This window comes from Nicotiana tabacum, chromosome 24 (genome assembly GCF_000715075.1).
Source record: "Nicotiana tabacum cultivar K326 chromosome 24, ASM71507v2, whole genome shotgun sequence".
In the NCBI taxonomy this organism is placed as follows: Eukaryota; Viridiplantae; Streptophyta; class Magnoliopsida; order Solanales; family Solanaceae; genus Nicotiana; species Nicotiana tabacum.
Window position 1 is genome coordinate 23,594,879 of NC_134103.1, and position 23,839 is coordinate 23,618,717.

Here is a 23,839-nt window from a genome sequence, read left to right on the forward strand (position 1 = left end):
TGAGTTTCTGGTGATGTCCTTCGGTTTAACTAATGCCCCAACAATGTTTATGGATTTGATGAACAGGGTATTCAGGCCATACATTGATTCGTTTGTCATTGTCTTCATTGATGACATCTTGATCTACTCGTGCAACAAGGAGGAGCACGAGCAGCATATAAGAGTAGTGCTTCAGACGCTGCGGGAACAAAAGTTATATGCTAAGTTCTCTAAATGTGAGTTTTGGCTAGAGTCTGTAGCATTTTTGGGGCATATTGTATCGGGCGGGGGTATTAAGGTTGATCCCAAAAAGATTGAGGCAGTTCAGAATTGGCATCCCACTTCGGCGACTGAGATCAGGAGTTTTCTGGGTTTATCAGGTTATTATCGTCGGTTCGTGGAAGGTTTTTCATCTATTGCAACACCTTTAACCAAATTAACCCAGAAAGGTGCTCCGTTCCGATGGTCTGATGATTGTGAGGTGAGCTTTCAGAAGCTGAAGACAACATTGACTACAGCACCAGTGTTAGTGTTGCCTTCCGGTTCAGGAATGTATAAAGTATATTGTGATGCTTCACGCGTTTGCTTGGGTTGTGTATTGATGCAGGAAGGGCAAGTTATTGCATATGCTTCACGTCAACTGAAGCCTCACGAGAAGAATTATCCAGTTCATGATTTGGAGCTAGCTGCTATTGTTCACGCTCTTAAAATTTGGAGACATTATCTTTATGGGATTTCTTGTGAAGTTTATACTGATCATCGTAGTTTGCAACATTTGTTCAAGCAGAGGGATCTAAATTTTGACAGCGCATATGGCTTGAGTTACTAAAAGATTATGATATTACTATCTTGTATCATCCGGGCAAAGTAAATGTGGTTGCAGACGCCTTGAGTAGAAAGGCGGAGAGTATGTGTAGTTTGGCTTTCATTTTAGCAGAGGAGAGGCCATTAGCTTTGGATATTCAGTCCTTGGCTAACAAACTTGTGAGACTGAATATTTCAGAGTCCAGCCGAGTTCTTGCATGTGTTGTAGCTCAGTCTTCACTATTTGAGCAGATCAAGGCTCGCCAGTATGATGATCCACACTTAATGGTTCTTCGAGAAACGGTACTACATGGTGGTTCCAAGAAAGTTACTATTGGAGCGGATGGTGTTCTGCGACTCCAGGATCGTCTATGTGTTCCTAATATGGATGGACTGAGGAAAGAGATCCTAGAGAAACCACACAGTTCTCGGTATTCTATTCATCCAGGTGCTACGAAGATGTATCGTGACCTGAGGCAACATTACTGGTGGCGACAAATGAAAAAGGACATAGTTGAGTATGTAGCTAGGTGTCTAAATTGCCAGCAAGTTAAATATGAGCACCAGAGGCCAGGTGGCCTACTTCAGCAGATGACTATACCAGAGTGGAAATGGGAACGCATCACTATGGACTTTGTAGTTGGGTTGCCGCGTACCTTGTGGAAGTTTGATGCAGTTTGGGTCATTATCGACATGTTGACCAAGTCGGCACACTTTATTCCTGTTGTGACTACGTATACTTCAGAGAGGTTGGCCCAGATATATATTCAGGAGATAGTTCGGTTGCACGGTGTGCCAATTTCTATCATATCAGATATAAGCCCTCAGTTTACTTCACATTTCTAGAGAGCAGTACAGAGTGAATTGGGGACCCGTGTAGAGCTCAACACAGCCTTTCATCTGCAGACCGACGGGCAGTCAGAGCGGACAATTCAGATTTTGGAGGATATGCTCAGGGCATGTGTGATTGAATTTGGAGGTCAGTGGGATCGTTTCTTGCCTTTGGTCGAGTTTGCTTATAATAACAGTTACCAATCCAGTATCAAGATGGCTCCATTTGAGGTTATATATTTGGCGATGTCGTTCGCCCATCGGATGGTTTGAGCCCGATGAGGCTAAATTATATGGTACTGATTTGGTGAAAGATGCCTTGGAAAAGGTAAAGTTGATTTAGGAGTGACTTCGTACAGCGCAGTCCAGACAGAAGAGTTACGCAGATCAGAAAGCGCGTGATTTATCCTTTATGATGGGTGAAAAAGTTCTCTTGAAGGTTTCGCCGATGAAGGGAATCATGATATTTGGGAAAGGGGGGAAGTTGAGCCCAAGGTTTATAGGCCCATTTGAGGTGTTGAGACGAGTTAGGGAGGTTGCTTACGAGCTTGCCTTGCCTCCCAGCCTATCAAGAGTTCATCCGGTTTTCCATGTATCTATGCTCCGGAAGTATCATGCCGACCTATCACATGTGTTAGATTCCAGCACAATTCAACTAGATAATAGTTTGGGCTATGAAGAAGAACCACTTGTCATTGTTGATAAACAGGTTCGCTAGTTGAGGTCCAAGAGGAATTCTACAATAAAAGTCCAGTGGAGGAGCCAACTAGTTGAGGAAGTGACTTGGGAGGCCGAGGAAAACATGCGGAGCAGATATCCACACTTATTCGGCACTCCAGGTACAATTCTAAACCCGTACGAGGACAAACGTTTGTTTAAGAGGTGGAGAATGTAATGACCCAACCGGTCATTTTGACTTTTAGAACCTCGTTCCCCTAAATACAACTCCTTGTATGTGCTTTTATTAATTTATGACTTGCGGGGATGGTTGGTTCGGGATTTGGAAGTGTTCGGGTTGAAATCGGAACACTTGATTCTTTAAGTTGGCCTTAAAATGTTAAGTTTGTCTTCGGTCAATATTTCGAGAAAATGACCCCGGAATCGGGATTTGATGGTTCCAATAGCTCTGTATGGTGATTTTGGACTTGGGAGCGTGTTCGAAATTTTATTTGGAAGTTCGTAGTTAAATTAGGCTTGAAATAGCTAAAACAAGAATTTAAGTTTGGAAGTTTGACCGGGGAGTTGACTTTTTGATATCGGGGTCGGAATCTAGTTCCGAAAATTTTCATAGCTTCGTTATGTCATTTATGACTTGTGTACAAAATTTGAGGTCAATCGGATTTGATTTGATAGGTTTCGACACCGAATGTAGAAGTTGGAAATTTTAAGTTTCATTAAGCTTGAATTGGAGTATGATTTATGATTTTAGCATTGTTTGATGTGATTTGAGGGTTCGACTAAGTTCGTATGATGTTTTAGGACTTATTGGTATATTTGGTTGAGGTCCCTAGGGGCTCGGGTGAGTTTCGGACGGCTAACGGATCACTTTTGGCCATTGGGAGACTGATGATAGCTGTTGGTATTTTTCTTCTGATTTCCTTATATGCGATCGCGTAGTGTAATTTGGGAAGAGGCAACTTTGTTCTACACGATCACGTGAGATAGTTTGCGATCGCGTAGGCTTGTTTGAGGCAGAGATATTTTTGTTCTTCGCGATCGCGTACGTATGGGAATTTGGTATTCGCGACCGCATGGAGGAGGTCGCGTTCGCGTAGAGTAAGTGGAGCAGCAGGGAAGGCCACGCATTTGTGCTTCGCGATCACGTGAAATGGTTTGCGATCGTGTAGGGTTATTTTCTGGGCAGTAAAAATTTGTGCTACGCGATCGCGTGAGGAAGTTCGCGATCGTGTAGAAGAAATCACTGGGCAGAGAGTTTAAGTTCTGAAAATAGGCCATTTTTATCGATTTGGAGCTCGGATTGAGGCGAAGTTTGGGAGATTTTCAGAGGAAACAATGGGATAAGTGTTCTTAACTCAATATTTATTAAATTACCCGAATCCATAACTATTTTTATTATTTAATTGGTAAATTAAGTTGGAAAAGTTTGAAAACCCTCTTGGATAGATTTGAGGTTTTGAGGGCTGAATTGTTATCGAAATTTAGTAATTTTGGTATGGGTAGACTCGTGGTTGAGTGGGCGTTCATATTTCGTAACTTTCAATCTCTCATAAGTGTGGCTGGGAGATTGCAGAAGCGAAGAAGGCTGGCCGGGGGGAAAGGTCGCAGGTGCGGACACCTAGGTGCATGTGCGCACACCCGCAGAAGCGACGACACGTCTGCAGAAGCGGACTTTGAGTGAGCAGTGAGGGACCGCAAGTGCAGTCAGCTTCTGTAGAAGCGGTAGCGCAAAAGCGCCTTTTTTTTCACAGAGGCGGGAGCGCAGGTGTGCATTGTGGAGAGCAGGTGTGCGTTGTGGACCGCAGAAGCGGAGATTGCTGGACTTCAGTCGGAGCCGCATCTGCGATGTTTCTTCCACAGATACGACTAAGTATCCGCTAAAGCAGAATACCTGTGCTGAAATAGAGAAGATCGAGGGTTAGAGTTATTATTCATCTTTTGAGTTAGAGAGCTCGATTTGGGCGATTTTGGAGGGGATTTTCAAGGATTGGATAAGGGTAAGTGTTTTTTACTCGGATTTGATTATTATTCATGAATCCATCATTATTTTTATCATTTAATTAGTGTTTTGAGTTGAAAAAATTGGGAACTTTTGTGAAAACTTTCTAAACTATAAATTAAGTATTTGAGGTTGGAATTGGATAATTTTAGTATGGCTGGACTTGTTGTTGAATGGGTGTTCGAATTTTATAAGTTTGGTCGGGTTTCGAGGTACGAGCCCAGGGTTGACTTTTTGATTTTCTTTAAAGATTGCAACTTTATTATCCGAAATAGTTTCTTATGATTTAAATTTATGGTATTAAGTTATTTTAGCTAGATTCAAGCCGTCCCGAGTTGGATATTCATGGAAAGGGCTTACTAGTGGGTTGATTTAACTTGTTTGAGGTAAGTATCTTGCCTAACTTTGTGTGGGGGAACTACCCCTTAGGATTTGGGTTGATTATGCTATTTGTGTTATGTGAAAGTCATGTACGCAAGGTGACGAGTGGGTACACGGGCTATATGTGGTATTTGACCGGTTTAGACTATTTGAACTCTTTTCATGCCTTTAATTGAATTGTCAAAACATGTTATACCTTTCATTGTTAATCTACCCGTACATGTTAATCCTTCCTTACATGCTTTATTTGACATTGTCAACACTTGCTCTATCTCTTACTTGCTATTTTGCTTTTACATGTTTAGTTGAAGTTATTGCCTTCCTTATTGTCTTGTTAATTATTTAATTGTTGAGTTACCTTACTTGAAGTTGTTATTTCATGGAATATCTTCTTGTTGAGTTATTCGTATTGAAGTTGTAAGAGCCTTTATCACATTGAGACGAATTTGTTAAATTGTTGAGATATCTTTCTTGTTAAGCTATTCACTTTTATTCCATTATTGTTGAGATTTTTGTACACATTGTGGTTGAGCCATGGGCTAATTATCGTGGAAACATTGGTACTGTTGATTTTTTTGACAACTTGTGGCATATGGGTACTTGTGGTGCGAGTGATTATTGTGTTATGATATTGATGCACATGCTGCGGTATAAGGATATGGGTTAATGTGCATGCGACAGCATAAGGTGGGACTTATGTGCATGTTGCTAGTAAGAGAATTACTTGAAGCCATGTGGCGATATAAGGTGGGCTAAAGTGCGTGTAGCTTTTTCGAAAAAATATTTTCAAAACTACCTAAATATAAGGCTCACGCGACGTTATAAGGAAAGATTGTGATTGTGATTGTGGAATAAGATTTCGAGGCAGTACGGTTGTGATTTTTATTGTTACCTCTCATTTATCTCACTTGTATTTGTCTGCATTATTCCCTTGATATTCTTATTATGTGTTCCTTCCTTGTTGCCTTTATTGCTTTAAATTCAGTTGTAGCTTACCTTGTTGTATTGCTTTGTTATCATTATTTCCCCGTCTTTATTATTAGACTATATTATACTTGTTCAGTTTTCCTTATTCTAGTAGGTGTCTTGACCTGGCCTCATCACTACTCTACCGATGTTAGACTTGATACTTACTGGGTACCGTTGTGGTGTACTCATACTACGCTTCTACACAATATTTTGCAGATCCAGGTACCTCGACTCAGGCTAGGCATCATTGAGTGGATCATACAGTTTGGAGACTTTAAGATATACCTGTCCGACGTCTGCAGGCCTAGGAGTCACCCTCTGCCATATCTTTTTACTGTTTATCTTTTATTCAAACAGTGATGTATATTGATATTTTGGTACTTCTTATATAGCTTATGACTCAGTCTCACCTGGTTTAGGGAGCATTGTGGTTGTGATTCAATTTTGAGATATTTAAGAGACTTATTAGTTTATATCCTGCTTTCAGCTTTTATTTCTGTCACATTCTTGTTCGTTAGACTTACCTAGTCTTAGAGATTAGGTGCCATCACGACATCCTAAGAAGAAAAACTAGGGTCATGAACGGATCATCAGCAAAGCTCAACTGAACTATTTGTGATTTCTCACACCTTGGATGGTAGTTGAAGTAAGGCTGGTATTTCAGGGTTCTGAGCAATCTACTTAGGTAGTACTTGGCTAATACAAATAGGAATGGAGACAGTGGATCTCCTTGTCTCAGTAGCAGGCCTTCTATTTATCATAATAGAGTAGGAGATAGTGGTAATACACTTCATAATCTATTTCACAAAGCAGACGGGAAAGTTCATATTTATCAGAATTTGCTCCAGGAAACACCACTCCGAAGAGTCATATGATTTTTGCATGTCTAGCTTAATGATGCATCTTGGAGTTACCCCTCTCCTCCCATATACTTTCACTAGTTCATGACTTAAAATGATGTTGTCTGAAATGATCCTCCCTAGGACAAAAGCATTCTGGCAACTATCAATGAGACTATCCATAACCATTTGTAATCTTTAGGTGAGTACTTTTGATATTATCTTATACATCACAGTACAATATGAAATTGGCTTGTACTCTTTTACTGAACTTAGATTTTTTACCTTTGGAATTAGAGTCACTGAAGTACAGTTGATAGGCTTGCAGATCTCCTCAGTGGCAAAGATCTATTTAGTTGCATTGATCACATCTTCTCTTATAATAGACCATGCTTTCTTAAGGAAAGAAGTATTAAATCCATCACACGTTGGGGCCTTATTTTCATTTATGTTCCTAATTGTTGTACACATTTCTTTTGTAGTGACTTGCTATATTAGTTTTAGATATTGTTCACTAGTCAGCATTGGTCCTTCTTTCATTATCTCTGGGTTTATTGTAGGCATTTATTCAGTAGCCTTGCCCAATAGCTCCCTATAGAATTCCACTACCTTCTCTTTCACCTCATGTTCTATTTATAACAGTGTCCTTATTTGATTTATCAGCGATTTGATATTATTCTATGATGTTCTATTCTTCAAGCAAGCATAAAAGTACTCACTGTTTGAGTCCCCAAGTTTTAGCCACTAGGTCCTGGATTTTTGATGTAGTATACTTTCCTCTATCAGCCCCCATTTCTCATGTTGTACTCTCAATCCCTTATCAGTTTCAAACAAAGATGTTTGATGATCTGTGTCCCTCACTTGTTCTTGTGTCTCTTTGAGCTGCCTTCTAATTGATTGTACTTTCTCCCTGACTCCTTTGAACTCCTCAGTATGTAGCTTTTTCAATTCCTACTTCACCTTTTTAAGTTTCAACCACACCTTTTGCATCTCCTCCCATTTACTAGGGGTCTTCCATGCATTCTCCACCACCTTCATGAAATCAAGGAATATTAGCCACATAATTATAGAATCGATATGGCTTTGGTCCTCCCTGATCTATATCTTCAAATTGAATGCTCAGAGATGAATGGGTCCATAACTACCACTTCCAATTGTTTAATTGTTGTCATCCACTTTGCATTCACAATTGCTCTGTCAATTCTCCCCAAGACATGATTATTTGTCCATGTGGATTTTCTTCCAATATAATTTAGATCATTCATGTTATTGTTCAACATGAAATTTCTAAAGTCTCTTATCTCAGCTTCTTGTACTGGATTTTCATGAATCCTATCATCCACTCTCATCATTGCATTATAGTCCCACATGGCTACCCATGCTCCATCAGTTCCATTATGAATCACTTCTAATTCATTCCAGTGTTTTTCTATCTTCAATAGTATGTAGGCTATATATTGCTGTAAAATGGAACTATACTTTTAGGGCACAAATGGACACCTTTCCATGTATCAACTGATTACTTTTTACCATCTCATTAAATTGTAGAACATTTGGATCCCAGATTACCCATATCCCTCCTTTGCCATTAGCCTCATAGCTAGTAGACCAACTCCAACCTGCTACAACCTTCTTTATTATTTGATTGGCATTGATTTCAGTAACTCTATATTCTAATATAGCTAGTAGGCTAATTTTATTTACCCTAATGAAACTACGCAACTCCTTTTGATTGAACACCTTATAGATTCCTGTAATGTTTCAAGCTACTACTGTCATGCTGGATTAAAGAGATTTTGTTTTACCCCTGTGTTCCCACTTCTACTGTATTGGCCTCTTTCAGCACAAATTTCTTGTTCTGGTATTGGTAATTGCTCACCCTGCTTATTCAAAATAGTGAAACCATTTGTTATACTCATACGTCTATCACTAGTAACATAAGTTGTTTTAGCACTTGATTTACCCCTTACTTCCTTCTATCCTTCGGTTATCTCTAAATATACTTGCTTCCCTGCCTTCATGTTTGCTTTCAATTGATCATTCTCTTTTTTCCGTACTTATGTAATTATTCCTTTAGCTTGCCACACCTTTTTCTGCACATTGTTGATCGCAACTTTTGGATTTTTTTAGTTGTTTTGGTTCTTTGCAGTAGTGCCCAATCGTAGTTCCATAGTATTTCGGTTTCCATACATATTCAACCCTTTGATCAAACTGCCTTCCATTTGGGTCCTTCACCTTGACAACTTCAGGGAGTGGCGTTGTTACATCCATTTCTATTAGTATTCGTGCATATGAAATTCTTTCCATTTGCGTATAGAGGAACATCAAGACCACTGCTAATCCTGCTCAATGAATCTGCACTCCAACAATTCAAGGGGAGGTTTAGAAAAGTAACCCAGAGTGGAATAGTTTTTTAAATCGCATCCTTGAAACTAAAGTCTGGTAGCCATACCTTTGTTAGGATTGGCTTGTTGCCAATTGTGTGAGGTCCAGAATAAAGTATTCCATCTCTATTATCCATATTATTGAATTTTATCACAAAGTAGCCATCGCTGTAGAAATATACCGTAGGTTTGAGACAAAGTTCCATTGCCTAGCAACAAATCTTTCCAGGGCTCCAATCGTCGGTGTGTTACCTACTACATACAGGATGATAGTATTTCTCCACTTTTCAGTTTCCTTCTCAACTTCCTTCTTTGATAGTTCCACCACTTTTTCCCATTCTGCAAAATGGGAGCAACAAAATTCAAGTTCATTCCTCTGAGACCAAATCGATTATTACCCATCAGATTTGCCCATGTCTTATTCTCAAGTCTCTTCCCCCGTGGTTCTCTCAGAATCAGCTGCATCCCTATCCCATTTTCAATTCCTTGAGCCCTAATATTAGGTCTGAATTGCACTCCACTAGCGTGTGAAGTACCCGCTTGTTGAGGTGTTATTTTTTTTATTTCCATTTATCTGCATAATTTCGGCTGTAATTGTACCTGAGAGGGGTATATTAGAACCGCTCTTTCGATTTGGTAGTTTCGGCCATTTTGGTTCATCTTCGTTCGCTTCTTCTTTCGGATATTCCCTTGAGACACCAATCCTCTTCGCAATAGCCTTAATGGCTACTCCGCTTTGTTGTTTTTCTTCTTTGTCGGCCTTCCTCTTTCCATTTCCGATGGCTGGGCACGGTAAAACCACTATCGTGCGCCTAGAGAGAGAAAGCTTAACTTGGGCTTTTTAAAAAAAAAGATAGTACTTAATATACTTGAAAAATAAAATAAGAGAGAATTAGAAAAGTTATATCAGCTTGTAATTTAACAATGTTATTACCATCAATTTTACCTCCCATTTAGAATTTGAAAGTGTAATTATATCCCTACAATTACACTCAATTCTATGATGACCAAGTAATTACTTAGTCAAATAACGGAAAAGGGTCAGCCCTGCCCCTTAGCTATCATATTTGGTCTAAAATTGCCCCACATCCACCTATTGGGCTAAAACTAACCTCCCCGTTAAGATTTTGGCTCATAACTGCCCTTTTAGTTAACATCCCATATCAAATTAAAAATTAATATTATTTTTAATGACGTGGTATTATCCTATTGGTTGATCTAAAACCCATCCCAAATATATCTAACCCACCCATTCTACCCGACCCATCAGACCATTACCCATTAAACTCTCTAACCCATCGATGATTTCTAAACCCAGACTCCCCTCCTCATAAAATATGATTGATACTCTCCTCTATTGTACTTCTTTGATTCATTAAATTAACGTGACAGAATATTTTACCAAATTAGATATTCCATTGTGCTTCTTTTGTTCATTAAATTAACGTCATTTTCCAGTGTGCTTCTTTGGTTTTTAAAGTTGCAAAGAAAGAATGCTGGGATACAAATTCCAGTTTTCTAGTGTGATTCTTTGGTTTGAAGATTTTCCTTTAACTGAGTATACAAAATTTTGCAATCATGGTTATTCCTTTAACCATTCCTTTAAAGTTTTTCCTTTGACCAAGCATCGTTATTACAATGAACCTATAACAAAATTCTGCAGATTTTTTTCATTTGACAATCAAAACAATCAATCTAAACAACTAAAATTTGCAGATTTTCTTCATTAACCAACCAAAATAACTAATCTAAACAACTAAAATCTATATATTTCCTTCATTTAACAACCAAAACAACCAGTTTAAATAACTAATATAAGCAGATTTTCATCATTAATACAACCAGAACATCATATCTAGACACTAACTAAATCACATAAAAGAAACATAAAAATATGCAGATATGTTGGAAATTTTCATCATCAACGCAAAAACATTAGATGCCACCAACTTCAATACATCATTCTGCCAGCTACAAAAACAACAAAAATAGCCCATAACCATATCGCAATTCTTTTTCATCGCTTCAATTTCTGCTCCAAGTTTGAAACTTTCTCTTCCAATGATACGTTATTCAAATCTGCAACTTTACTCCCAACCATATCATTCACTGTCTTCCTCAGCTTGTTCTTTTCTAGACGAAGGGTATTCGATAAATTTTTTTACTTATGGATAAACATTGACACATGAGGTGAAAATTCTTCATCGCGCCATTTCCAATATCGACAACTATTAGTCTCATAACGACAACATTTGTAGAATCTATGACCACTATTCAAAGGTATCGGAGCAGTAAATTGGTTGGCAATCAATCCACAATAACATGTACGGTTCTCACTTTGGTCACGGGAAGAAGTATAAGAAGATTCAGACATTTTAAAGCTAAAACAAGATGGAGAAGATCTAAGAACTCTGATTTTCAGATTTGGGAGAGGGAAGAATAAAAAGAACCCTAATTTACAGAGAGGGGAGTATCAATCGTATTTTATGAGGGGGGAAGTCTGGGTTTAGAAATCATCGATGGGTTAGAGAGTTTAATGGGTAATGGTCTGATGGGTCGGGTAGAATAGGTGGGTTGGACATATTTGGGGTGAGTTTTAAATCAACCAATAGGAAAACCAATAGTTTTAAATCTGATTTGGGCTGTTAACTAAAAGGGCAGTTGTGAGCCAAAATCTTAACGGGAAGGTTATATTTAGCCCAATAGGTGAATGGGGGGCAATTTTAGACCAAATCTGATAGTTTAGGGGCAGGACTGACCCTTTTCCGGTCAAACAAATATATCAAATTATATAATTATATCCAATTGCACACAAATCATATTTTCAGAAGGTTTTTCAAACAGACTCTTATTAATATCCTATTTGGCCAAACTTCTAAAATCAACTTATTTTGAAAAGTACTTTTTTTCTTTCTAAAAGTGCTTTTCAAAAGAGTACTTTTGGTGAAAAACAGTTGTATTTGGCTAATCAATTTGAAAAATACTTTTGAGCATCAATTAGTATTTGACCAAACTTTTAGAAACTGCATCTAAGTGTATTTTTCTCATAAGCACATTTCAAAAAAAATAAAATTTGGAGAGAAACTACTTTTTTTTTTACTTTTCAAAAATTGCTTATGCTTCCGCTCAAAAATATTTGTTTTTCTTCCCGAAGCTTGGCCAAATACCTCAACTATGGAAAAAATACTTTTAGAAAAAAGTGCTTTTTAGCCTTGAAGAAGCTTGACCAAAAATATTGTGAAAAAGTATTGTTATTGATCGTGAAAAAGTATAATATTTGACAAAGCAATATTGTGGAAAAGCAAAAATGTAAATTTACTATTGACGAGAAGTCAATTTAATTTCACCTCAAAGAATAAAGAACAAAAAAAGTCAATTCAGTTCACTTTCTTTCCAATTTCCTTCTCTACATCCTCCCCATCTTCTGAAACAGGCCTGAGGCCTATCAACCGAACCGATTGAACCGGCAACGGTTCACGAATCTAAGTAACAAAAATCTGTTCGCTGGAGAAGAGAGGGATTCTCCGATTTCGCCCTCTCAATCTCCGATAAAACCCCCTAGAAATCTCATACCAAAATCATATGCAGATTGATATTCATATGGTTCAAATCTTCCCAATTTTTGATGCGCCGATCCAATGCCCGCAAAAAAATAAAGACTACTAACGGAAGTCAAACAATGGAATCGGTCAAATTCCAAGCCCGACCCAGCAGATCTTCGCATCGCAGCCCTAATCGAACCAATTCCAAATCAAATCTCATTTATTACACTTCAATAGCATTCATTATCGCTTTTGTATGTTATGTTTTTGTGTTTTCGAGTAAACTTAGGTTTTCTGTGAAGAAAAAATACGGGATCGTGATTGATGGGGGAAGTACGGGTACGAGGATACATGTGTTTGAGTACGAAGTTAGGGATGGGGTGGGACCAGTGTTTGATTTTGGGGAAAAGGGTTTGGTTTCTATGAGGGTGAATCCGGGACTATCAGCTTATGCGGAGGAACCGGAGATGGCGAGTGAATCAGTGGCGGAGTTAGTGGAGTTTGGGAAGAAAAGTGTGCCGAAGGAATATTGGAGTGAAACGGAGATTAGGTTGATGGCTACTGCTGGAATGAGGTTGTTGGATTTGGATGTACAGGAGAAGATTCTAGAAGTGTGTCGAAAGGTATTGAGGGATTCAGGCTTTAAGTTTATGAATGATTGGGCTTCTGTTATTTCAGGTAATCCAGGAAAGGAATGTGTTTGCATTGCGGCCTATTTGCATTTTGATGATCAAGTTAAAACAAAATTGCTGTTTTTATGTTACTGTTGACAGTCTTAACGAGTTTCTATGGTTATATAATTCTGCCTATTTGAGTTTGTAAAGCATAGCACAGATAAAAGAGTAAGCTTGTTGTAGGTAGCAGGCAAGGATGAAAAAGCTTAACTACCTCATCAATTTGAAAGTTTATTATAAGTTACAGTTGACAGTTTTAATGGGTTTTCTGCACGAGCTTTGACATGTTAATTTTTATCATTGTTATGTAGTTATATAACTCTGCCTGTATGAGTTCGTAAAGCATAGCAAGGATAAAAGAGGAATCTTGGGGTAGGTCGAAGGCTAGGGTAAACACTTTTAACTACTAATTTAGAAAAAAAGGGTTTAATGACTATAAGTCTTTCCAGTGCTGAATTAGAGCGGAATGGATGTGGAGGATTCATTTAGTTTGCCCCATCAGGTTTAGAATTTAAACTACTTTTTGATGGATATGATGCAGTAATACAAGTCTGTTTGTTCTGAAATAATAACTATAGCTTCAATCCTTTGGACTCTGAAGCAAGATGGTATGACATGATACAGTTTCATGTTTTTCTGGATTTCAGCGTCTGATTTTGTGCTGATTTAAGTTGCCATGCTCTACCCATTTTCGTTATTAATATTTTTGATCTTCACAATTGCTATTTGCCTAATTGGACTTCGTTACTTGCTCATTCCTAAATTACTTGGGAGAATTAGAAAATATATTTCCAATGTGTTCAAATGATAGTTGGAGTTTGTGAATTCTTAAAAGGTAATTGCAAGGTACTGCGGAATATTGATAGTTCATATTTTTCTGAATCCTTGGAGGTGGGAAACCTCTCTGTTTAGGTTTGAGGGAAATAATAGAGTCTTCTCGTCTTGTCAGATTTACTTTTTCCATAACTTATGTTATATTGACACATTAGTTTCTTATACCTGTGAACCTCTGTTGGAAGATATGCAGACACTTTATTATGGAGTACAGTCTTTGCTTCATGATAGCAAAAGTAACATCATATTTTTGTTGATTGTAGGATCTGATGAGGGTTTGTATGCCTGGGTTATTGCTAATTATGCCCTTGGTACTCTTGGTAGTGATCCTCTGCAAACAACTGGGATAATTGAACTTGGTGGTGCATCTGCGCAGGTTGATCTCATTATTTTGAAAAATTTCAATTTATCACCATATTGGGGATGTTTCGGCTTATTCTATTCCAGGCACTCTTGTCATCTAAAACTGATGCGGACATTGTTACAGTTTTCTGTTTCGAGAGCCAAAAATAGTGTTCGGACCTGTCATTTTCTTTTAAAAGGAGTGTCAGTAATTGCATTCAAGCTCACAGAAAATTTAATTGCACAATGAATAGGCTGTCTTATGTTTTTTTCTTTTTTTCTTTTTGCATCTGAATTTGTTTTTATCAATTTGCATGATGTAACTCAAGGATAGTATGAGAGCATGTAAATTACTATTAACTTTTGTTGTATGATATATTCAGGTGACTTTTGTTTCTGATGAGCCTATGCCCCATGAATATTCTCGGACGATTAAATTCAGAAACTTTACCTACAAGATCTACAGTCATAGCTTGCTTCAATTTGGTCAGGTAACTTTCTATCCTCTTGTTGTTTATCATGAACACTGCAAGATTTTCCTTGATTATTCTATTCTCTAATCCTAAGTGTCATTGTTGATTACATGATCAGATAAGTGACTGTATTCTGCACTGCATGCTAAATGTTGTAAAATTGGTAGCTCATGATTCAACGTTATTGGGAACACTTCTGCTCCCTGGACTTGATTATTGTACTTCAAAGTAGATAACCAATGTCGCTCCCTGGGTGTTTGATCTAGTGTTAAGAATGCAGAGCAGGATGTGTGGCTTAAGGTGCACGTCATGAATTTGAACCCTGCCACAGACAAATCCTAGAGAAAATCCTGGTATTTAAATAGAGAAGGCTAGGGGGATTGGCCCATTATCCACTGAGTTTCCAACCATGTGCCAGCTAGCCCTAAAAATCTCCCAGTTGTGGAAAAAAAGAACAAAAAACTAGATAACCAAGATTTCACTGCAGAATTAGTCAGCATTAGATAACAAGCAATCTTTAATAACGATGTGAATTTGATCTTCTCCTCGTCTAGAGTCTTAATTAGCACTTATATGCATTAAAAGCAACATTTTGAAATTGTATTGTAGAGGACTTTCAGCATTCTGACCCGGTATTCGTTGTCCATCATGCCCTATTTTAATTAATATTTATGAAACATAGATATATGTTAAGGTTTCATTGCTCGTGATGTTTTGCAGAACGTTGCATTTGACTTACTCCTGGAGTCCCTTGTCGCGAGGGGCCAAGATCAAGGTAATGTTGGAATCTCTTTTCGTTTAATCTTATATGAACTTCAAGTACTTCATGGTGTGATGTTAGTTGATTCTTGTTACAGCATATACATCTTTCTAACTCCCATGAGATGAATGTATAGATATTTGCTTTAAGAGTTGGAGCTTTGGATAGATGTTCTTTTGCTCTTGCAACTATGCAGGAGTTGGGAGGCGTGGGGGGAGGGGGTGCATTATGTTTGGCTTTTATAGCAAATAATTTAGTGAAATTTGCTGTACACTTGAGCTTTTCACTTCTCTAAACGCCCAAATTTGTGGATAACTGAAAATGTGCTGTTTCCTCATTGATTTAAAAGCCCACCCCCACAGCATCCTCACAACCAGAAACATAAAATAAAAGGAAAAAAAAGAAGAAAGGAAGGAAGTGGAAAAACTAAAGCAATTGCTGTTTTCTATTTATTTTTTTCATCATTCTAAAGTGATTTGTTATGTTATCCAAGTGACATTTTTGAGGATTGCTATGGTTGTAGCATGGCTTTAGTTTCCTGCTTCTCACGAGGACCGATGCATCAGTTTTCATGTTTTTTCTTTTGCTTAAATAAGGCATCTGTTCTCATATGGTTCTGCAAGTAAAAATTTATATTTGCAAATTTGTTTTATGAAAATCAATGCAGCTGCTCAAAGTGTTAAGCTGATGGATCCTTGTTCTCCTAGAGGATATACACACAACCTAAGGTCATTGAAGCTCTCCCCCAGTAGTTTAGCGGATAAGAACAGGTTCCTATCTGCTCTGTATCCCAGCGGCAACTTCTCAGAGTGCAGATCTGCGTCATTATCACTGTTGCAGAAAGGCAAAGGTTTGCTTTTATTTTACCTGTAATAGAACAAATATGCGATGTTAATTTTGTACTTAATTTTTTATCAGGCATTTTCCTTTCATTTGAAACCATTAAATGAAGCTCTTCTTCTTGCATAATGCAGAGAGTTGCCCTTATAAAAGCTGCTACATTGGGTCAACATTTATGCCAAAGCTCCAAGGGAAATTTTTGGCTACAGAAAACTTTTTCCACACTTCTAAGGTGCACATTCATCTAATAACTGTACCAATGCGCTGATAGAAGTCAGCATTTTGTTGTGTTATTTGTGGGTAATATCTTGCTTTTGATGTGCTAAAGAATGACTTTTTTTTGTTTGTAATTTTTCCTCCCAAACCTTTCTGAACAGTTTTTTGGTTTGCCCCCAAAAGCTTTTCTTTCTGATCTTATGGCTGCTGGGAAAAGCTTTTGTGAAGAGGACTGGTCAAGGTTGAAAAGCAAGTACCATTCTCTTCAAGAGGAGGATTTGCATCGTTATTGCTTCTCTTCAGCGTATATTTTGGCACTACTTCATGATAGTCTTGGAATTGGTTTGGATGATGATAGGTACTTACTAACGTTTGATTTCCTCTTCAATACTTACTGCTGTCTGCTTGACTTAAAAAGAAAGAGAAAACGCCTTTCACATGTTATAGCTTTCCAAGTTTAAAAATGGTGGTAAAGTATCTTATCTACCCTTCCCCACTTCTTCCCGAGGCTCGTCTCTCCTTTGAATCTTTCGCGAAGGGAATAGTTAAAATCTACTGAAAAACCATAGATGAGGAGAAAATTTGGAGTAACAGAAATGAAGGTAATAAAGAAGAAAATAAAAAGTAACTGAAGTACCAGTAAAGCATAAAATTAATACAGTTTACTTCCAATTAATCTTTTCCTAAGAAAAGCATATAGTTAGTGGAATATTTGAGTATCCCACTTAATTCATGTATGCGTTTGAGCAGGATTGGATATGCTAATCAAGTTGAAAATATTCCACTTGATTGGGCATTAGGAGCATTCATCTTGCAGAGCACGGCTGAGTCGGACAAAGAGCATTCCGGCTGGTTTGCAAATATGTTCAGTGAGGACTCTCTTATTTTGCTTCTCTTCTTTGCCTTTTTCATTTTGGTGATGTTCACAGCATGGTATGTGTCAAAGTGGAGAAAGCCACAATTGAAGACTGTGTATGATCTAGAGAAAGGAAAGTACATAGTCACACGTGTTGGAAGATGTTCATAGATTGTTTTATAGGATGGGAAGCCATTTTCCTGCATCTGTGGATAAGGCGAAAGGACCAAAGTGGATCAGCTGCCTCTGCCAAGAATCTCTGTACATTTTGTTGCTTGGTACCCCAAGTAAAAGATGCTATTCTTCGTCGAAGTGAGATCAATTGTATGGACTGCTGAAATGAGGTTGACAACCCAACTCAAGTAGTCCGTCTCTATTTATGGTCTATGAAGCAGAGACAAGAATGTAGAAGAGCTGGTCTCTTTTGGTAGCAAGGATATTGTACCATTTACACAATAGTCATAAATACACGATTCCTTTACCAAGTTGTTCTCTTTGAAGTGTGGGTAGAATTGAAGTGTCTCTCTTGGGTGGTAAATGATTCGAAACTGTAATTCGACAAAATGGAGCAACGGTCCGTTGAGACTTGGGATAAAATTTGTCTATGTCTAATAAACATCGATAGTTTTAATTAGGGACGTAGGTAGTCCTTTCAAAATATGTCTAATAAACTTCATTCTTGTTTCTAGGATAAGTTAAGTACTAATAAATGACCATAATTCCAACTGCAATATCCAATACCACTCGTTAATTACACAGCACTTACTTTTTCCCCAGCTACATGAGAAAAAAATTAATTTATTACATTACAGTAACATAATCACATCCACTTCCACTTCCGTCCTTACCTCAACAAAAGTAATCATATTTTACAAAAGAATATTTTTCTTCAAAATTTGGAGTTATTAAACTTATAAACATGTGAAAAGTAGCCAGGCTGGTGGAAGTAAGTAATAGACAACTTTGCCCCTTCTGTCAATTAAATTCTAAGCCGTTGAGAGAAAACATTATTAAAAGGAGTTCAAAGTCATCGATCACTAAGTTCATTTAAAGCCAGATTGAGCCATGCCTGCACCAAAACCGAGGCAGACAAAACGAGCCGTTGTAAACTAAATATACGTACTTCTGTCTACTTTATATAATATTATTTGAAGAATTAAATGAGTTGCTTTTTTTATTGTGATTTTCTTATATATTTTAAATAGTTTTAATTGTTAATTATTACTCCATTTCAATTTATGCGATAGTGTTTGAGTCTCTAAGAGTCGAATGAGTTTTTTTTAATCATAGTTTTTTAATATGTATTTTAAATATTTTAAATTATTAATTATTATACTCCCTCCGTTCACTTTTATATGACACATTTTGACTTTTCACGTTCCTTAATAAATAATAAATGAAGTGCATAATTTACTATGATACCCATATTAATTGATGCATATTTTATTGGATTTGAGAAAATAATTTGAAATGAGTAATAAATATTGTGAGTATAACATGAATTTTTTTTTATCTTCTCTTGATATGCGTAAAGTAACAAGTAAAAATAAAAATCTATTTTTAGTATGCATGCCAACTAAAAGTTAGTAGTACTTTTTACGTAATTTATATATATATATATATATATATATATATATATATATATATAAATTTTATTTAACAAATTTAAAGATTCTATGTTCGAATTCATAATCAAAATTAACTCATTTGACCAATGAAATCTGCAAACAATTACTATATAAATTGAGACGGAGGAAATATACTTTATATAATTTTTGAATATATAAATTTTATTCAAAATTGAGGATTCGATGAACTCATATGGAAAGTTAGATAATATAACTATCATACAGTGTAATAAAGTGGAAGAGAGAAATTAATATACATATCCACATGTTCTTCATGCATCATCACCATATATAAATCTGTATAAAGCGTCCATACAAAGTGACCCATTCTAAGCTCCAAAATTCTGAAAATTGCACCTAAAAGTGCAGAAAACAACAAAAACATTTGGTGCTTCCTTAGTTTTGTTTTATTACTTTTGTGTCAAAACCTAAGACAAATACCATTCACACCGCTATATTATTTTTGGTTGGTTTCACTACATTTCCGCAGATATTTTTGGCCATTTTGTATTTCGTTTCCTGAATTTCTTCATTTTATCCAGGTACATTTTGTTTAATTAATTTATAGTTTGATTTTCATTTGACTTGTATTTGTGCTGCTGTGAATTTTGAGAAATTCCTTCATCTTGCTGAGGTTCTTGGCTTGATGGGTATAATTTTATCTTTAGGGATTTGGTTTATGCACATTTTTATATATTCTTGAAATTTGTTTTTCAGTTTTTTAAATTTAACATTGTAATGAAAGATCTTAACTAGTTTGGAATTAAGAAGTAGTAGTTGTTGTTGAAGAAAGATCTTAACTTTGTGGTGCATTTCGTTTTTGAGGATCCAGTTAAGTTGAAAATCTTGTAATGTGTGAAAAATTAGGAGATGAGTGTTTTTTATTTATGAGTTTTGAAGTGATTTATTGGTAAATTTGATGTAGGAATTGTGTCATTTTATCTGGGTATAGAATGGGAGATCGTGTGGTGGTGTACATGGATCGGCTTGTGAAGCCGAATGGACCAGAGGTTACCAAGAACCCTGAAATGGTGGGACCCTCTTCATTGATGACTGTGGAGGAGGAGGGCAATGAGGTTGCGAATGAGGAGGTGCCATTAATTGGTAGAGGAGAGTGCAGGATTTGCCAGGAGGAGGATTCTTTGGACAAATTAGAGAGTCCATGTGCTTGCAGTGGAAGTCTCAAGGTGAAGTTTTTATCTCTTTGCTTTTTGTTGTGTTGAGTTATATGGAAAAATTGTTCCCAGGGATTAAAGGAAATGTGGCGTTACATTTTAGGGTGTTGTGGTTCACTATTCTTTGTTTTCTTCGTATTTGCGATGCAATTGGAAACATTCATGCTTGCATTGACTTCTGTTTGTATTACCTCCTAGGCCATGCAATTGGAGAATCATCTTCGGCAAGTGGATCTCAACTAGTTTGGCACAAGTGGATGTTTCTAAATGGGATTTTATTATTCTTTGTGAAAGCTTAGCGAGTGACCACTTCTATCTTAATGGCTATTTGGAAAACATTTGTGCTACATGATTAATGTTTAACAATTAATTTCTTTTTTCAAGGCTGTTGTTGGGAGCCCTTATCTCAAACAAGCTTGGTTTTGCTTAAGTTGTGGTTATCCACCATAATGAGCCAATATATGACCCTTGCTCCTGTTATCAGGACATATCCTGCTATCTATATAGTCGTATCACATTTCTATTTTCACTTCAGGAACTCTTTGATTCCATGGCAGAACTTGATGATATATAGCTGTAACATGCTTGCTGCTGCCGTTCTTCTGTTGCATTTGTTTTCTTTGTATACATCTTCATTCTATCGAAGTTTTTTGCGCTGTCAATTTGATGGCTTATCTACTTATTGTCACAATAGCTGCATAGATGGTAGCACCTCTCTTCTTTGTACCGTTTCCATTTTATTATACATTAAGTTACAAATTTTCTTTAATTGCCTGATAATTCAAGTGTTGTTTTTTTGTCTCTCTAGCTTTGTTTTCTTTTTTCACTTTGCCTCTCTGCTAATTATTTTGGTGGAAAAAAAACTTGAACTGCAGTTCGCACACCGAGCATGTGTTCAACACTGGTGCGATGAGAAGGGGGATATTACTTGTGAGATTTGCCATCAGGTATGTGTCAATCTTCCAGTTGGTTTATATTTTTCTTGTGTATTATGAGGTTGTTGAAAAGACACCCATTAAATGTGAGAGTACTCTTGCTTGTGCCACCATTGAGTTCAACACAGGTTTCTTCCCCTTTTGAAACAGGAATAGCTATACCCTTAGGAGTAGTTTGGTAAGTGCGATGGGTTTAGATGTTATATACAGTCCATTGAGATTAGATCCTATGAGATAAAATGTGGAGAATATTGGCCCGAGATGTCTGGCTTGCAGATTTTGCACGGGCTACATTGTACTTTAATGTGTCACATTAGGCTGAATGGACAAGATTCAGTACATGATAGATTACTAGTACTTCTAGTTCAAAAATGATGTGGAAGTACCCAAGGATATGACCTAGTGGTCAGTGAAATTGCAATATTTATTTTGCCCTATAATCTTCTCATAGTTCTGATATGATTTACTTATTGATATTAGAAGAGAAATAGCTGTAATTTACCCTTTAATATAATTGCTTACTTCTCGATAGTATCTAAGCTTAGTTTGGTTTTTCAAGACGATGACATTCGGATATGTATTTGTCTCTTGGAGTATTCACCTATAGTTGTTCCACCCTCTTGCTTAGCTCTATCCCATTATGCTTTGACGTTCAACTTTTTCTAAAATAAATAGCATTACTCATGATGATTTCTGAGAATTTGAGACTGAGCTTGATTCATTTGAACGTCTTTCCTTTTATCTTGACGCTCATTAGATTATTTATTTTCTGAAAAAATTCATTTCAATTGCAATATGCAGCAATACCAGCCTGGTTACACTGTACCTCCTCGAACTGTGGCTGAGGAGACAATTATTGATATTGGGTGAGTTTAAGTTAGTTCATCTTTCATGTTTTTTGTAAACTAACTTGTTTGAACTTTTTTACCTGTAATATTTTCAATACAAACAAGCCATGATTTATGTGATGACCTCTTTGGTTGGTGACGTTAGCTAGTCAGTGTGGAATTAGACTATGTGCTTATACAGTTTCTAAACTAATTTTAAGCCTTTCATATGTTGTGCAGAGGAGGATGGCAAATCTCTGGTACTCCTTTGGATTTACATGATCCCCGCCTCTTGGCAATTGCAGAGGCTGAACGTCAACTTCTAGAAGATGATTACAACTCTGCAAATGCAAGCGGTGCGGCATTCTGCCGATCTGCTGCTTTAATTGTAAGCCCTTGTACAACTTATTTCCTAAGATAACACTGCGAGCCTCTTTACCAAGCATTTGTGTCATTGCCTCATTCACTTTTTGTTTCACCTTCAAGCAGTGGGTAAAATGCTCCTTAAATATCGTTCAAAAGAATACACTAATCCCATTCAGTGTTTTATCCAACTGAATTTTTGGGCAAGCGGTAGGCAAGAAATAAGAAAGCTTTTAGAGATACAGACGTTTCTTTTCCCACTGTGCTTAGTTGTTTTTCATTTCCGAAGTTTAGCTTTTCACATTTTAATTTGTTTAGAAAAAGAAATTTTGAAGAGAGACCAACCAATATGCAGAGTGCAATACCTTGTTCAAGCTTTATATTGCTGAACGCCATTACTAAAGCCTACGCTTTCTTCAAGATACGAAAGAGTGACTTTCTCAATTGCTGGTGATCTATATTGACTGGTCTCTCCTTTATGGTTATCCGATATCCAGGATTCCTATACTTCTCTTTTCTCCTTATCTTTTAGTCTAACCCTTCCCTTTTCTACCCACAATCTGATTACTGTCCAGACTTAAATGATGATTTTCATTGACAGTTGATGGCTCTTCTACTCTTGCGTCATGCATTACCTATGACAGACACGGATGGAGACGATGAAGATCCAACTGCTTTCTTTTCGGTATATGGGCTATGCATACCTATATGGTTGCCATTTGCCTACTATTTCTCATAAATAAGTTCTCTTCTTTGGCGATGGATCTAATTGATTCATGTCTGCAGCTTTTCTTGCTTCGGGCAGTTGGCTTCCTTTTACCCTGCTACATCATGCTCTGGGCCATCAGCATTTTGCAGCAGCGCAGGCAAAGAGAGGTGGGTGTTAGTTAAGCTAGTCGTAATATTTGCTGCATCTTTGAATTGCTCTCGAGAAAGTGTGCTGTCCATGTTTATTTAGTTATAACTGATCGTAAAACTCTTCTTCACGGTTTGGTGAAGCAGGAAGCAGAAGCATTGGCAGCAACACAATTTGCAGTTGTGTTACACTCGGGACAGTCGAGAGGTGTACAGTTTACGATAGCACCAGCTACACCAGCCACACCAGCTACACCAGCAGCGCCTGCTTCAGTGGATCATGTTTAAACAATAAGAACCGCATATCTTTTTTTAGATAAGGTAAGAATTTCATGTGGATGCATATCTATGCCAGTTGTGGGAGGTCAAGCAATGTACTCAATAGTATAATAACAAAGAGTGTCCTTGGTCTCTTATTTTTAAGCTATAAAAGCTGCCTTATGCTTAATTTGTTTCTCTGTATTGTGGACAATAGCACTATCGTATCTTTACTCAAAAATGAATGTCAGTAAGCTGTACATAAACTTTTTTCATTTTTACACCTTTGTATGACATTTTAGATTAACCTTTTTTGCCCATAAAGAATTGTCTTCTGATTTTAGTTCTAGACATGTGACTTTTCGGTTGGCTAAGTATTGTGCAAGATAATATATTT

At 37.1% G+C, this 23,839-nt stretch overlaps 2 protein-coding genes across 5 annotated transcripts; both read left to right on the plus strand.

The window, feature by feature from the left end:
* The first annotated feature begins 12,181 nt into the window (after positions 1–12,181).
* Positions 12,182–17,939, plus strand: LOC107815554 (putative apyrase 6). Its single transcript, XM_016641162.2, has 8 exons — positions 12,182–13,084; positions 14,178–14,290; positions 14,640–14,747; positions 15,450–15,504; positions 16,157–16,339; positions 16,464–16,561; positions 16,707–16,903; positions 17,296–17,939. The coding sequence occupies exons 1-8, from the start codon at positions 12,490–12,492 to the stop codon at positions 17,570–17,572; spliced, it is 1,626 nt and encodes a 541-aa protein (XP_016496648.1). The 5' UTR covers positions 12,182–12,489; the 3' UTR covers positions 17,573–17,939.
* A 1,307-nt stretch (positions 17,940–19,246) lies between these two features.
* On the plus strand, positions 19,247–23,766 carry LOC107815556 (uncharacterized). 4 transcript variants are annotated; one of them, XM_075248396.1, is made up of 8 exons: positions 19,247–19,571; positions 19,955–20,216; positions 21,080–21,151; positions 21,941–22,005; positions 22,207–22,354; positions 22,931–23,040; positions 23,116–23,205; positions 23,332–23,766. In XM_075248396.1, exons 2-8 carry the CDS (start codon positions 19,983–19,985, stop codon positions 23,408–23,410), a joined length of 798 nt encoding a protein of 265 aa, XP_075104497.1. In that variant the 5' UTR covers positions 19,247–19,571; positions 19,955–19,982; the 3' UTR covers positions 23,411–23,766. The 4 variants fall into 4 exon arrangements, with proteins under 4 accessions (XP_075104497.1, XP_016496653.1, XP_016496651.1 ...); XM_016641167.2 differs by having other exon boundaries at positions 19,251–19,571; positions 19,982–20,216; positions 22,931–23,014; XM_016641165.2 differs by having other exon boundaries at positions 19,256–19,571; positions 22,931–23,014.
* Positions 23,767–23,839: the final 73 nt, after the last annotated feature.